The sequence below is a fragment of the Heterodontus francisci genome, chromosome 3 (assembly GCF_036365525.1).
Source record: "Heterodontus francisci isolate sHetFra1 chromosome 3, sHetFra1.hap1, whole genome shotgun sequence".
NCBI lineage: Eukaryota > Metazoa > Chordata > Chondrichthyes > Heterodontiformes > Heterodontidae > Heterodontus > Heterodontus francisci.
Window position 1 is genome coordinate 209,280,836 of NC_090373.1, and position 14,697 is coordinate 209,295,532.

At 42.4% G+C, this 14,697-nt stretch overlaps 1 protein-coding gene across 2 annotated transcripts in view; it reads left to right on the plus strand.

Moving 5' to 3' along the window:
* lbr (lamin B receptor) overlaps positions 1-14,697 on the plus strand; it is a 105,050-nt gene that overhangs the window by 47,922 nt on the left and 42,431 nt on the right. The window contains exons 2-5 of one of the 2 annotated variants that reach the window (XM_068028262.1): positions 1,886-2,053; positions 8,168-8,362; positions 9,023-9,124; positions 11,088-11,253. In XM_068028262.1, the coding sequence (XP_067884363.1) occupies positions 1,889-2,053; positions 8,168-8,362; positions 9,023-9,124; positions 11,088-11,253 (628 nt within the window). In that variant the 5' untranslated portion in view covers positions 1,886-1,888. The remainder of the gene's footprint in view (positions 1-1,885; positions 2,054-8,167; positions 8,363-9,022; positions 9,125-11,087; positions 11,254-14,697) is intronic. The other variant, XM_068028266.1, reaches the window with a different exon arrangement.

Consider the following 14,697-nt stretch of genomic DNA (forward strand, 5'->3'; position numbering starts at 1 on the left):
TTGAATTTTGTTGTCTTACCATTTTTCCCTACTCTGACCCTATTTCCTGATCTATTCTTATGTTTGTACACTCTGTCCCTTCCTGAAACACTCTGGTTATTATCATTCATATTGCTACACTGTACTGTTGCCTTGTCAGTTCTCTATTAACTTTCTACATTTTCCCTCACTTGAGCCCTCCCCTCCTCTTCTCTCTATTTAGTGTAAAGCCCTATCTGTAGCCCTAGTTCTTTGATTCCCAGCACAGTTCAAGTGAAACCCGTCCAAATAGAACAGCTCGCTCTTTCCCCGATTCTGGTGCCAGTGCCCCATGAAGTGAAACCCATTTCTTCCGCACCAGTTGTTGAGCCATGTATTCAACTCTCCGATCTTATTGATGCTATGCCGGTTTACTAGTGGCTGCAGTAGTAATCCAAAGATTATTACTTTTGTGGTTCTAGTTTTCTAGTCTGTTTAATATTTTTGAGTTTTTGCTATATTGTTCCATGATTCACATCTGGTTTGTAATATTCTGATCTGTTCATCTGAGTTTAGTAGCTGCCATTCTGAGTATAAGCTCTAGTTTATGAAGGAGGGGAGGGCAGCCAGGTGAGTATTACATTATTTGAGTGTGGAGATGATTAAAAACATGTTTTGAGGGTTTCAGCAGCCGATGAGCCCTACTTTCTGTAAACCTGAGTTCTGCTTTTCATAACCTGTCTGTCACCAAGTTGTGTTCATCCATTACCTCCATGCTCACTGGCCTACATTTGTTCTGTTCCCCAAATGCCTCTAATTTAAAATTCTCATTCTCATGTTCAAATCTCTTCCATGACCTTGCTGCTCCATGTCCTCCAGCCCTACAACCCTTCAAGAACTCTGTGTTCCTCCAATTCTGTTCTCATCAGTTATCCTACTCATTGCCCTCGCCATTGATGGCTGTGCCATCTAGATCCTAAACTCTGGAATTCTCTCACAAAATCTCCCACCTATTTCCCTATCTCCTTTAAGTTCCTTCTCAAACCACATCTCTGCCCAAGCTTTTGTCACTCTTAAAATTTTCATGACATTTATTAGTATTCACATTTTAGAATCTGCAATTTCATGTCATCTTCATGAAAATGACCTTGTACATTTTAAAATCTGACATTTGAGTGAGAAGCAGAGGAAGTCATAGTTTGATATGTAATTGCTGCTTGATGGACCTGTACTGAGAATGGTGCAGAATATTATTGCTGTAAAGAAACAAGATGAAATGAACATGTTTTACTGTCTTGTTGTCAAAGTTGCCGTTAATTCAGCCATTTAGTTTTTATGATGTAATGAAACGCCAACTGTGCAACAGCCCCAACAAACAAATTTCTCTGCAGCACCTGTGGAAGAGCCTGTCACTCCAGAATTGGCCTTTATAGCCACTCCAGGCGCTGCTTCACAAACCACTGACCACCTCCAGGCGCGTATCCATTGTCTCTCGAGATAAGGAGGCCCAAAAGAAAGAAAGAATAGCTTTGCATTGCATTTTGAATTTGTTTCTTTCCACTCTGACAATGTGTTAGAGGTTCAGTTTCCTGTGTTGTTGAGTAGGACAGATTTGCACTCTGGGTTCTCCACATGATTTCTTGATCTCCGTTGTGATAGAAAGCAAAAGTAAGTAGGGAGGGCAAAGTTCTAGATGTAAGATATTTGTGATTACCTTTTACTGCATTGATAATTTGCAAATTGCTACATACAATGTATGCACTGTAATGCAGACATCAACGTTCATATTTTTTTTAAAAATGTGTTCAGTGCAGCAAGATTGTGAAGAAAGGAATGATACAACCAATAGCCAGAAAGCTTTTATTTTCATGTTCTCAATCCTTGTCTGCTTACCAAAAATGGACTAAAATATGATTTTCCTGTACAGACAATGCCAGCCAAAAATTTCTCCGATGGTGAAATGGTAATGGGCCGTTGGCCAGGCAGTCACCTGTACTATGAGGTACAAGTGACAGGTTACGACAAGAACACCCAGCTGTATGCAGTCAAGTACAAGGATGGCACTGAGCTGGACCTGAAAGAAAGTGATGTCAAGGTGAGGTTGGTGACTGAAGAGTTTTTAAGACTTTTAAATGATATTGGGCAATTGTGCTATAATTGTAATCTATCTTTTCAAATTCTCGCTTCCACACAGTTTTGTAAATATTAAATACTTTGAATAATGGACTAGATGGTGCTTCACCATTGAGGAGTATCTGGCAAACAATTAGTTCATCACTGAAGCATAACACATTTATCTACTGTGGAAAAGAGTCCTCCATTGGATTTTTTTCCTTCTCGCTCATTTTTACACTGGCTTGGGTCTCCTGTGCTGCCTACCATTTGAGATACTAGATTGAGAGAGTGCTGAAGCAGGCCCACAGTACTGTGGCTGGAAAATCAGAAGGCACGTGCTTTGATTATTAAATCTGTTTTGCTGGAGAAAACAAAATTCTCCTGGAAAGAACTTGTAAGAACAGGAAAAAATCTTTTGTTCCAACAAATCAATCCCTTTTTTGATCCCAACCATGCCTACCAGCCTTTTTCACCACACCATCAATCCCTTCTCTATTTAGAATGCATACGGTTGGTACTTGAATCTGTTTATACTGTCTGCTTTAATGGTTTTATCTGATTTCTTGCACCTCCAGCAGGTTAACTGTGGCCTTTCCTTCCAGAATCCATGCTTACTATCCATTAACTCTTTCAAATATTCCCCCAACACATACCCTCTAAATTGCTTGCAACTTTTTCTGTACAACCAATAAATTTACTCGTTTATAACTTCCACCTTCCCTCTTTCAAATCTGATAGGGAATAAGACTAAACAACCAGCAAAAACAAACCATGAGTTCAACAGCTCAGTGGGATCATAAAAATTGACTGGAAAAACATCATTTTTTTTTGTGAGAAGTTTGATTTTTTTTATTGTAGCTGTTTATTGGTGAGTTTCCTGACCATGTTCATGTTCCCTTTACCTAAAACAAACAAAATGACTTGAGTTTGTTCAAGTGCTTTACTGATATTTATACTCGTGATACACCTAGCACCGAGAAGGACAAGGGCAGCAGATGCATGGGAACACTACCACCTGCAAGTTCCCCTCCAAGCCACACACCTTCCTGGCTTTGAATTATATTGCCGTCCTAACAACACTGTGACTACACCACATGGACTGCAGCAGTTCAAGAAGGTGGTTCACCACAACCTTCTCTAGGGCAATGAGGGATGGGCAATAAATGCTGGCTTAGCCAGTGGCACCCACATCCCATAAAATTTTTTTTTTTTTAAATGCTGGAAAAGCTCAGTCAGTATCTGTAGAATGAGGACCTAAATTTAGCGCTTCACATCCTGTGACTGTTCAGTCTTCTGTTTTCTATTTTGTTTGATTTCCAGCATCGGCTATATTTTGCTTTTAAAGCTAATGATATCCAGTGAGTGCCAATCCTTGAATTTCTCCCTCTATTAATGCTGCTCATTTAAAAAAAACATCACTTGTCTCCTTAAGGTACCTATACTTTACTTGGATAAACAAGTACCCAATCGCTTTCCGGTATCTCACCCAAATGGCCTTTCTTCAAGTGTGAGCCTTGACTGTAGCAAATTGATATATTGTGGGAGACATCACAGCCAAAACTGATTTCTGTCCTTGAAATGAGAACAGGAAGTGCTGGAAATACTCAGCAGGTTTGGCAGCATCTGTGGAGAGAGAGAAACCGAGTTAACGTTTCACGTCTGTGACCTTTCATCAGAAAGGTCAGAAAGTTCTGATGAAAAATCACAGTCCTGAAACATTAACTCTTGTTTCTCTCTCCACAGATGCTGCCAAACCTGCTGAGTATTTCCAGCACTTCCTGTTCTCATTTTAGAGTTCCAGCATCCGCAGTATTTTGCTCTGATTCTGTCCTTGCTCGATGTCCAAACATATGAAGTTCTGCAGGGATCACTTGATAGCCCTTGCCCAAAACTATAATGTTGATCATAAATTAATCTAAAACTTTGAAGATAATGAATCATTTGAGTGTTATCAGTAGTTTCTTTAACTTTAGAAAGTGCCTACATAAGGGCAATAAGATGCAAATTAAAAGAATAGGAGAGACTATCTTTGTTGGGGTAGGGTGAACATAAGCAGATTTCTAAAGAGAAGGAAAGATTAACTTGGTGTGAGGGGAGTTTACTGAGACTGTACAGGATCAAGGTAAGTTGAGAGGCACCTTTCTTGAGGGAAATGGCAAATCTACTATCAGGACTGAAAGTTGCTTTAAAATTCATGGAGCAAAAGATCCGACAAACCGGGAGGAGAGAGATAATAGTTTGTGTCACTGGCTAGTGTAGAGTCATAACAGCACAGAAGGCTCTCTGTACAGCAGTCTGGTCAGTCCTATTCACTCGCAATAGCCCCATAGCCCTGCAAGTTTATTTTCAAGTGAACATCCAATTTGCTTTTGAAATCATTAATTTTCTCCACTTCCTCCACCCTCAGAGGCAGAAAGTTCCTGGTCATTACACTTACTGTGTGAAAAAAATATATATTATTTCTCACATTTCCGCCCCTATATCTCTTGCCAAAAACCTTCAATCTGTGTCCCCTAGTCCTTGTACTATCAGCTCATGGGAGCAACTTTTCTTTGCACTTCATGTGAGTGTGATAGTAGACAGTCTGAAAATACAGAATCCAGAATTGATTAAAGAAAATTGATTAAAACCCTAATTAATAAGTAGAGTAACTAAACCAGAGGGAGGAGATTACTGTATTTAGTTAGCATTTAATATTTATAGTAGGAATCTAGCACTAGGGACCATATAGTTAATTATAACAATTTAGTAAGGATTTAATAAGTATTTATTTTAAATTAATTGATTAGTGCTAGAAATGTCAGAGGGGTGAAGTGCTTCACCTGTGAGATGTGGGAGGTCCGTGAAGCTTCCAGCGTTCCGGACGACTACATCTGCAGGAAGTGTACCCAGTTGCAGCTCCTCACAGACCGCATGGATCGGTTGGAGCGGCAACTGGATGCACTTAGGAGCATACAAGTGGCAGAAAGCGTCATAGACAGGAGTTTTAGAGAAGTGGTTACACCCAAGGTGCAGGCAGATAGATGGGTGACCGTTAGAAGGGACAGGCAGTCAGTGCAGGAATCCCCTGTGGCTATCCCCCTTGAAAAGGAGGAGGTGTTGGGTGTCTTGCAAAGCATTAAGGTAGATAAGTCCCCAGGGCCTGATGGGATCTACCCCAGAATACTGAGGGAGAGGGAAAAAATTGCTGGGGCATTGACAGAAATCTTTGCATCCTCATTGGCTTCAGGTGAGGTCCCAGAGGACTGGAGAATAGCCAATGTTGTTCTTTTGTTTAAGAAGGGTAGCAAGGATAATCCAGGAAATTATAGGCCGGTGAGCCTTACATCAGTGGTAGGGAAATTATTAGAGTGGATTCTTCGGGACAGGATTTACTCCCATTTGGAAACAAGCAAACTTATTAGCAAGAGGCAGCATGGTTTTGTGAAGGGGAGGTCATGTCTCACTAATTTGATTGAGTTTTTTGAGGAAATGACAAAGATGATTGATGAAGGAAGGGCAGTGGATGTTATCTATATGGACCTCAGTAAAGCCTTTGACAAGGTCCCTCATGGCAGACTGGTACAAAAGGTGAAGTCACACGGGATCAGAGGTGAGCTGGCAAGATGGATACAGAACTGGCTCGGTCATAGAAGACAGAGGGTAGCAGTGGAAGGGTGCTTTTCTGAATGGAGGGATGTGACTAGTGGTGTGCTGCAGGGATCAGTGCTGGGACCTTTGCTCTTTGTAGTATATATAAATGATTGGAGGAAAATGTAGCTGGTCTGATTAGTAAGTTTGCAGACGACACAAAGGTTGGTGAAGTTGCGGATAATGATGAGGATTGTCAGAGGATACAGCAGGATATAGATCGGTTGGAGACTTGGGCGGAGAAATGGCAGATGGGTTTAATCTGGACAAATGTGAGGTAATGCATTTTGGAAGGTCTAATGCAGGTGGGAAGTATACAGTAAATGGCAGAACCTTAGGAGTATTGACAGGCAGAGAGATCTGGGCATACAGGTCCACAGGTCACTGAAAGTGGCAACGCAGGTGGATAAGGTAGTCAAGAAGGCATACGGCATGCTTGCCTTCATCGGTCGGGGCATAGAGTATAAAAATTGGCAAGTCATGCTGCAGCTGCACAGAACTTTAGTTAGGGCACACTTAGAATATTGTGTGCAATTCTGGTTGCCACACTACCAGAAGGACGTGGAGGCTTTGGAGAGGGTACAGAAGAGGTTTACCAGGATGTTGCCTGGTCTGGAGGGCATTAGCTATGAGGAGAGGTTGGATAAACTCGGATTGTTTTCACTGGAACGACGGAGGTGGAGGGGTGACATGATAGAGGTTTACAAAGTTATAAGTGGCATGGACAGAGTGGATAGTCAGAAGCTTTTTCCCAGGGTGGAAGAGTCAGTTACTAGGGGACATAGGTTTAAGGTGAGAGGGGCAAAGTTTAGAGGGGATGTGCGAGGCAAGTTCTTTACACAGAGGGTGGTGAGTGCCTGGAACTTGCTGCCGGGGGAGGTGGTGGAAGCAGGTACGATAGCGACATTTAAGAGGCATCTTGACAAATACATGAATAGGGTGGGAATAGAGGGATACGGTCCCCGGAAGTGCAGAAGGTTTTAGTTTAGGCAGGCATCAAGATCGGCGCAGGCTTGGAGGGCCGAATGGTCTGCTCCTGTGCTGTACTGGTCTTTGTTGTTTGTTCAAACTGAAGAGTTATAAAAATTGACTTTTCCTTTTAAAAAGTGGACATTGTGCTGCTAAAGGTCAAAAGACCTGACCCTGTATATTCAAACTGTCTTACTGTCTGTTCAGGACAAAAGGATATATTCCAAGCTAAGCGATGTCAGTTACACCTATCTGAACCCATCGAGAGACATTTTTGAATTAAATGGGTTCTTCTGAAACGAAGAAGGTGTGAAGTAGACACATTCTGGTCCATTGTTGGTCACCACAGGGAGGGGAGCTCTGTGTCTGCCAACAGAGGCAACGCATGAGAGACTTTTACCTTTAAAAAGTAGCTCTTTGCAGAGAGAGGATGTGAATCAGAATAATATCACAAAAGCCTGTCCAGCGAGAGCTAAGAGATCCAGAAAAAGCCAAAGAAGGAGCCCTGCTGTGTATACTGCACCTCATCTTGTTGCAGCAGAGAAGTGAAAGTGATCACTGTCTCCAGACTGTGGCCCCAACCACCAGAGAAATCTGCAAACAGCCCAGGCCTGCAACTTGAAAAGAGAAATTGACCTCCAAGAAGATTCAACAGGTTTACTGTGAACCCCGAACACCTACCTTACTTCGAATCACTTACTCGTTTCCTCTTTGTCTATCTGTTCTTGTGCGCGTGTGAATGCATGATTGGGTGTAGGTGCGGTTACGGCCATTTCAGGAATGAATATTTTTCAATAAATAGTTAATCTTCTGTTCTAAACCTACAAGAAAACCTGTTGCTCTCTGTTTATTTGACAAATAAAATACAAAAGGGTCAAAACACTTGCTGCAGTTAGTTAAGAGGTGAATAGTGGGAAACACACCTCTTACCACCTGGTTGTAACACTACTCTATCTAAACCTGTCTTGACCTCTATCAAATCTCTCCTCAATCTCCTCTACTCCAAGGAGAGCAATCTCGGCTTCTCCAATCTAACCTTATAGAACTGACTTATACAATTATCCTGTGCCCCATTGGAAAACTCTCCAGCTAATTGCATTTTTTTTCTTTAAAAATCCTGTAATTCTTGATGGTGCTTAGAACAATGTGTGTGCCATCGATTGCAACATTCAGCTGCTCAGTTACTTTTTCTAGTCGTGGGTATATTTGTGTTTGTGGAATCGGGAGGGAAGAAGAAAGGAGTACTGAGGCACATGCATCGAACCATATCTGAATTTTTGTCTGTAGCTGAAGCATCATCATTTAATAAATTTTGTGTAATATTTTACACAAACAAAATTTGGAAAATGTAAATATGGATGCAGAGAAATAAAATGGGAACCATTTGATTTATGAGTAAAAAGTTAATTCTTCAAGTTGAAAGTGAATTTTGCAAATGGTCAGTGCTAGAAAATTAACTATTAAGTAATCAATAACATTTTCCTTTTATCTTTAGCCCTTAAATTATTTTAGAACAAAAAAAAGCCATTCAAGGTCATCTTCTCGACAGCGCAGTCGATCTCGCTCACGTTCCCCCGCCAGGACACCGAGCTCCAAGCGTTCAACCTCCCGTGGCAGGGAGACTAAGAAACGCGTGCAGAAGGAAGAGGTGCAAAAGGAAGATCTATCTGCAGTGAAACCTGTCCATCAGGTATGTGCAGCTGCTTCTATCAAGACCTGGATGGACTCTGGATTATGCTTTCTAGTCCATGTGCCTGTGTATGAATCAAACCCGCACCTCTAAATCCTTAACGAACTTTAATGTGGGGTGGAAGTGAGCATGGAAGGAGAAAGGCAGCCTGATGGTGTATGGATAGAAACCATCATCTTGTTTGCTGCTGTTGAGATTATTACCTTTTAATAATTAGTATAACTGCAAATCAGTGGGCTGGCTGGAAGTGTAGTGACTTTTTAGTGGTAATTTAAAAAGCACTTAGTTGTTCTTAAGCATCACATCAGCTCAAATGGCTCTGACAAATACCTGCCTGTCCTTTTTCTGGGAAGTAGTGCACACAGGGATACTAAAGAAGGGGAAAGGTAGAAAAAGAACTTTTTCACCAGCACTGGCATTGATTTCACTTGTAGAAATGCCCATAAGATAAACACAGCCCTGGTAAAAGTGCACAAGTTGAAGGTTTTGAACTGTGATTAGTACTGCAAGTGTATTGGTCTACATTACAGTTGCGTATGAGTAGGGTTAGCTGTTTAGTGTAGTTGTGATCAAGAGACCATATCAAAGCAAATTCTTTAATTCTGAGAAATACTGTGATGTTTCTTAAGTTCTAAATCTTATTGATGCTTTTTGAATGAGGAGCTCCAGGAGAACAGCACCAACAGAAAAACTACCTCTGTGTCAGACTACAAAGAGGAAAAGGAGGAGAACAATGCCAAGAATACTTACAGAGTCGTTGAGGTAGGGAAATCCCTTCATTCTGTGTACGGAACAACTACAAATTACATTCAATTCAATGATGGAAATCGTTGCTGACTCTTTAACTGGGATCCACGAATGACTTTTTCTATTTCCTCATTCTTAGTTTTCTTTTATTGGACTCTGTTATTTTCTTGCCTTTTTTGCATTTTAATCTTTCCTTTTTGTCTTACAGTTTTTCTCATCCCACTCCTTCATACTATTACTACATTTTGTTCTTCAGTTCTTTTCAAACTAACCTTTCTCTTCTGCATTCCTTTTCCTTTTTTTTTTTGTTTAATTTCTCCATATTCTTCACTGCGGGCCTTGACCATGTATAGAATATGCTCTACAATGAGCTGCTGATAGCACTTGGCTGGACTCGAAGGCCACTTGCCCAGAGAATAAAATTATAAAATGAGTATTACATCAGTGACTTTGGAAACTATTGATATGTGGTGGGAGAAAGGGATATTTGTGTATCTTTCAATGTGGTTATTCAAATAAGAGAATATAATAGGCTTTCCTGGAATTTTCTAAAGTTAGTCCCACAGTTGAAATGTTTAAAGCCATTGAAACCTAAAATTGTTCTTAGCTGCGATTGGCTATTTTATACGAGCTGCCATTTCTTGATTTTGTAGAGGAATTGGTGTACTGAAGTGTGCCTTTTTCACCATCTCTCTCTCTCTCATCTCATTTATGATCTTCCTGTCCAAAAGAACCACCTGATGCTGGCACAGACTCTGGGCTGAATGGCCTCCTTCTGTGCTGTACTATTCTATAAAATCTATAAGTTTCAACTGGAGGTCACCTTTTGGAGAATAGTTGGCTGCTGTGCTGCCTTTGTATTGAGGTTTTGTGCCTTCCCACTGAATTATGGCCTTTACTTCTCGGTCCTCTTGGTTTTGGAGATTGAACAAAGGCAGACTGGTATTGCTGTTGTTTTTGTTTCTGACCAACCAGATCAGAGATTATGGTATGGCTGTTTGTAGTCAACCATTTCAGTTATACAAGTGGTGATTCTTTGCATGAATCTAGGTCTCTTAGTTTTTGCAGTTGAAACATCAAAAGATTTTCCTGAAGGATATATTTCATTTCCTAGGCCCTTATGGTCAAGGAGGTGTAGATGGTTTTGTCCCACTCCATGGCTAATCTTTCTTAGTAGTCAGGAGATTCTTGATCTTTTCAATCCTTTCCTCGTGGCAGATGCCTGTCCTTTTGTTGATGGCTCACTCATATAACGCAGCCAAAACTGGCACTTTGGCAGATTGTGGGAATTGAACCCAAATGGTATAGGCTGCGAGATGTCACCTGTTGGCACAAATTTAGTGTTTCTTGGAGCTATTCTTTTTAGTTTTCCTTTTCTTGTCTCTCTTCTGCTGCGCTGGCAGAGTTATACTTTAACATTCTTCATTTCTCAACTCTGCTTAGAATTTACTCAATCCTGCACGTAGGCTGTATTTTGTGTAGGAGGTGGGGCTCTTGGCGCTGTGCCGAAAAGACGGGGTTCCCCTTTTCCTGCACCCCCCCCCCCCCCCCCCCCCAGCGATCCTCCAGTCTTTTTCCATCAAAGTTTCATAGGCCGAGATCCTCTTCCCTTTAAAGATAGGGATACCGCCTCTGTGAGCTGCCGGCCAATCAGAGGGCCTGTAACACAGCAGTATCAGCAGCACCCCTGGGAGCGGAGGCTACTGCTGGTACTACAGAGGCCTTGGACCCAGGCCCAGCGCTGGAACTTCAAAACAGACGTAGGTGAGGTGGAGCACATTTGGCTCAATAATGTTTACTGTTGGCATATTTAAGTAATTTCAGTTACAAAGTAGTGAAAGTTGTATGTGTGTTATATGGTGATGGTTTTTGTTTGGGGGATGGGGAGGATATGGAATATGTCCTCTAGCTACTACTAGGTTTTGTGTTTAAGCTGTAACCTTTCCCCTGTTCTTTCTGCTGCCTTCTATCCCTGCAGCACAAGATACGCAGGGAAATTGTTACAGACCAGTTTGGTCTCCCTTACAATCTGCGAATCAAGAAGGAAGAAGGAAAGCTTATAGAACTGGAAACAAAAGATGATCGCCTGTACATTAAAAAACGAGCAGTGCAGACCCAAGAGTGGGAATTTGGAGGACCAGTTGGTAAGGCCAGAGGATATTTGGGATCTCAAATGTTTTCCTCCACCCCTCAAATCACAGTATTTTCTAACTAGTTTTCTTTAGCTGGATAGACGAGTGTGTGAAATTTGTGCATGATTGACTTTGGAGATTGTGAAATTAATTTAAAGAAGGTCTGATCATCGAGCAGACATATTACATTGAGAAAGAAAGACTCTACGAGAAGGATGAACCATCTGTGGCAACTAAGGAAGTTAATGATGGTATCAAATTGAAAGAAAAGCCATACAATGTTGCCAAGATTAGTGGTAGGCTGGAAAATTGGGAAAACTTCAGAAAAGGTTGTCTTTATTTTTTAAAAAAAGAGGGAGAAAATAGTTTGAGAGTAAACTAGCAAGAAATATAAAACAGACAATAAGAAGCTTCTACAAGTATATAAAAAGGAAGAGCGTAGCTAAAATAACTGTTGGACTCTTAAAGGTGCAATAGAGTCATTACGGCTCAGGAGACCACATCAAGCCATGCTGACTCTCTGTGGATCAATCCAGTCAGTCCTATTCCCCTGCTCTGTTCCCGTAGCCCTGCAAGTTTATTTCCCTCAAGTGCCCATCCAATTTCTTCTTGAAATTATTTATCATCTTCGCTTCTACCATCCTCATGGGCAGCAAGTGTCAGGTCATTGCATAAAAAAAAAAGTTCTTCCTCACATCCCCATTGCATCTCTTGCTCAAAAACTTAAATCTGTGTCCCCTAGTCCTTGTATCAGCTAAGGGGAACAGCTTTTCTTTGTCTTCCTTATCTAAACCTGTCCTAATCTTGTACACCTCAATCAAATCTCCCCTCAACCTCCTTTTGATTCAAGGAGAAAACTCCAGCTTCTCCAACCTAACCGAAATTCCCTCATTCTTTGATCCATTCTGGTAAATCTCCTCTGCAGCCTCTCAATGACACTCACATCCTTCCTAAAGTCTGGTGACCAGAACTAGATGCAATGCTCTGGTTGGGGCCTAACCAGAGCTTTTTTTTATAAATTTGTTTGGGGGATGTGGGCGTTGCTGGCTGTGCCAACATTTATTGCCCATCCTCAGCAGCTGGGAAGGTCAGTTTGAAAGTAAACTTAATTTCCTTTTGTTTTCGGCGGAGGCCAGGGGGCTGCTGGGTAAGTAAAACGCTATATATTTGGGCGGTTTCTGAACCCGAGACACCACACTTGTAGTGTCTCCCACCCGCCCTCCTCTAACCAAAAAAAAAGGACTCGGTGGGGTGTATATAAGGTAAGGCTTTTTCTATTTCTCTGGTTTTATCGTGATTGGTAAAAACTTTTCGTTCCTTTTTCATTTAACTAAGTTGAGCTTAAGATTAAAAATGGCAGGAGATCTCAGACCCGTGTCATGCTCCTCTTGCTCAATGTGGGAGCTCAGGGACATGGCTGATGTCCCTGACTCCTTCACGTGCAGGAAGTGTGTCCAACTGCAGCTCTTGTTAGACCGCATGACGGCTCTCGAGCTGCGGATGGACTCACTTTGGAGCATGCGCGATGCTGAGGAGGTCGTGGATAGCACATTTAGTGAATTGGACACACCGCAGATTAGGATTGCTGAGGGAGAAAGGGAATGGGTGACCAAAAGGCAGAGAAAGAGCAGGAAGGCAGCGCAGGAGTCCCCTGTGGTCATCTCCCTCCAAAACAAGTATACCGTTTTGGATACTGTTGAGGGAGATGGCTCACCAGGGGAAGGCAGCAGTAGCCAGGTTCATGGCACCGTGGCTGGCTCTGCTGTTCAGAAGGGCGGGAAAAAGAGTGGAAGGGCTATAGTCGTAGGGGATTCGATTGTAAGGGGAGTAGATAGGCGGTTCTGTGGTCGAAAACGAGGCTCCCGAATGGTATGTTGCCTCCCAGGTGCACGGGTCAGGGATGTCTCAGATCGGCTGCAGAACATTCTAAAGGGGGAGGGTGAACAGCCAGTTGTCATTGTGCACATAGGCACCAATGATATAGATAAAAAACGGGATGAGGTCCTACAAGCAGAGTTTAGGGAGTTAGGAGCCAAGTTAAAAAGTAGGACCTCAGAGGTAGTAATCTCAGGATTGCTACCAGTGCCACGTGATAGTCAGAGTAAAAATGAAAGAATAGTCAGGATGAATGCGTGGCTTGAGAGATGGTGCAGGAAGGAGGGGTTCAGATTTATGGGACATTGGGACCGGTTCTGGGGGAGGTGGGACTATTACAAATTGGACGGTCTACACCTGGGCCGGACTGGAACCAATGTCCTTGGGGGTGCTTTTGCTAACGCTGTTGGGGAGGGTTTAAACTAATGTGACAGGGGGATGGGAACCAATTGAGGAGGTCAGTTGACAGTAAGGAGGTAGTAACAAAAGCCTGTAAGGAACTAGATAATGAAGTCAGTGTGACTAAGGGGAAGAGCAGGCAGGGAGCAGATGATGAATGTAAAGGGACTGGTGGTCTGAGGTGCATTTGTTTTAATGCAAGAAGTGTAGTAGGTAAGGCAGATGAACTTAGGGCTTGGATTAGTACCTGGGAGTATGATATTGCTATTACTGAGACTTGGTTGAGGGAAGGGCATGATTGACAACTAAATATCCCAGGATATCGATGCTTCAGGCGGGATAGAGAGGGAGGTAAAAGGGGTGGAGGAGTTGCATTACTGGTCAAAGAGGATATCACAGCTGTGCTGAAGGAGGGCACTATGGAGGACTCGATCAGTGAGGCAATATGGACAGAACTCAGAAATAGGAAGGGTGCGGTAACAATGTTGGGGCTGTACTACAGGCCTCCCAACAGCGAGCGTGAGATAGAGGTACAAATATGTAAACAGATTATGGAAAGATGTAGGAGCAACAGGGTGGTGGTGATAGGAGATTTTAATTTTCCCAACATTGACTGGGATTCACTTAGTGTTAGAGGTCGAGATGGAGCAGAATTTGTAAGGAGCATCCAGGAGGGTTTTCTAGAGCAGTATGTAAATAGTCCAACTCGGGAAGGGGCCATACTGGACCTGGTGTTGGGGAATGAGCCCGGCCAGGTGTTTGAAGTTTCAGTAGGGGACTACTTTGGGAATAGTGATCACAATTCCGTAAGCTTTAAAATACTCATGGACAAAGACGAGAGTGGTCCTAAAGGAAGAGTGCTAAATTGGGGGAAGGCCAACTATACCAAAATTCGGCAGGAGCTGGGGAATGTAGATTGGGAGCAGCTGTTTGAAGGTAAATCCACATGTGATATGTGGGAGGCTTTTAAAGAGAGGTTGATTAGCGTGCAGGAGAGACATGTTCCTGTGAAAATGAGGGATAGAAATGGCAAGATTAGGGAACCATGGATGACAGGTAAAATTGTGAGACTAGCTAAGAGGAAAAAGGAAGCATACATAAGGTCTAGGTGGCTGATGAAAGATGAAGCTTTGAAAGAATATCGGGAATGTAGGACCAATCTGAAACGAGGAATTAAGAGGG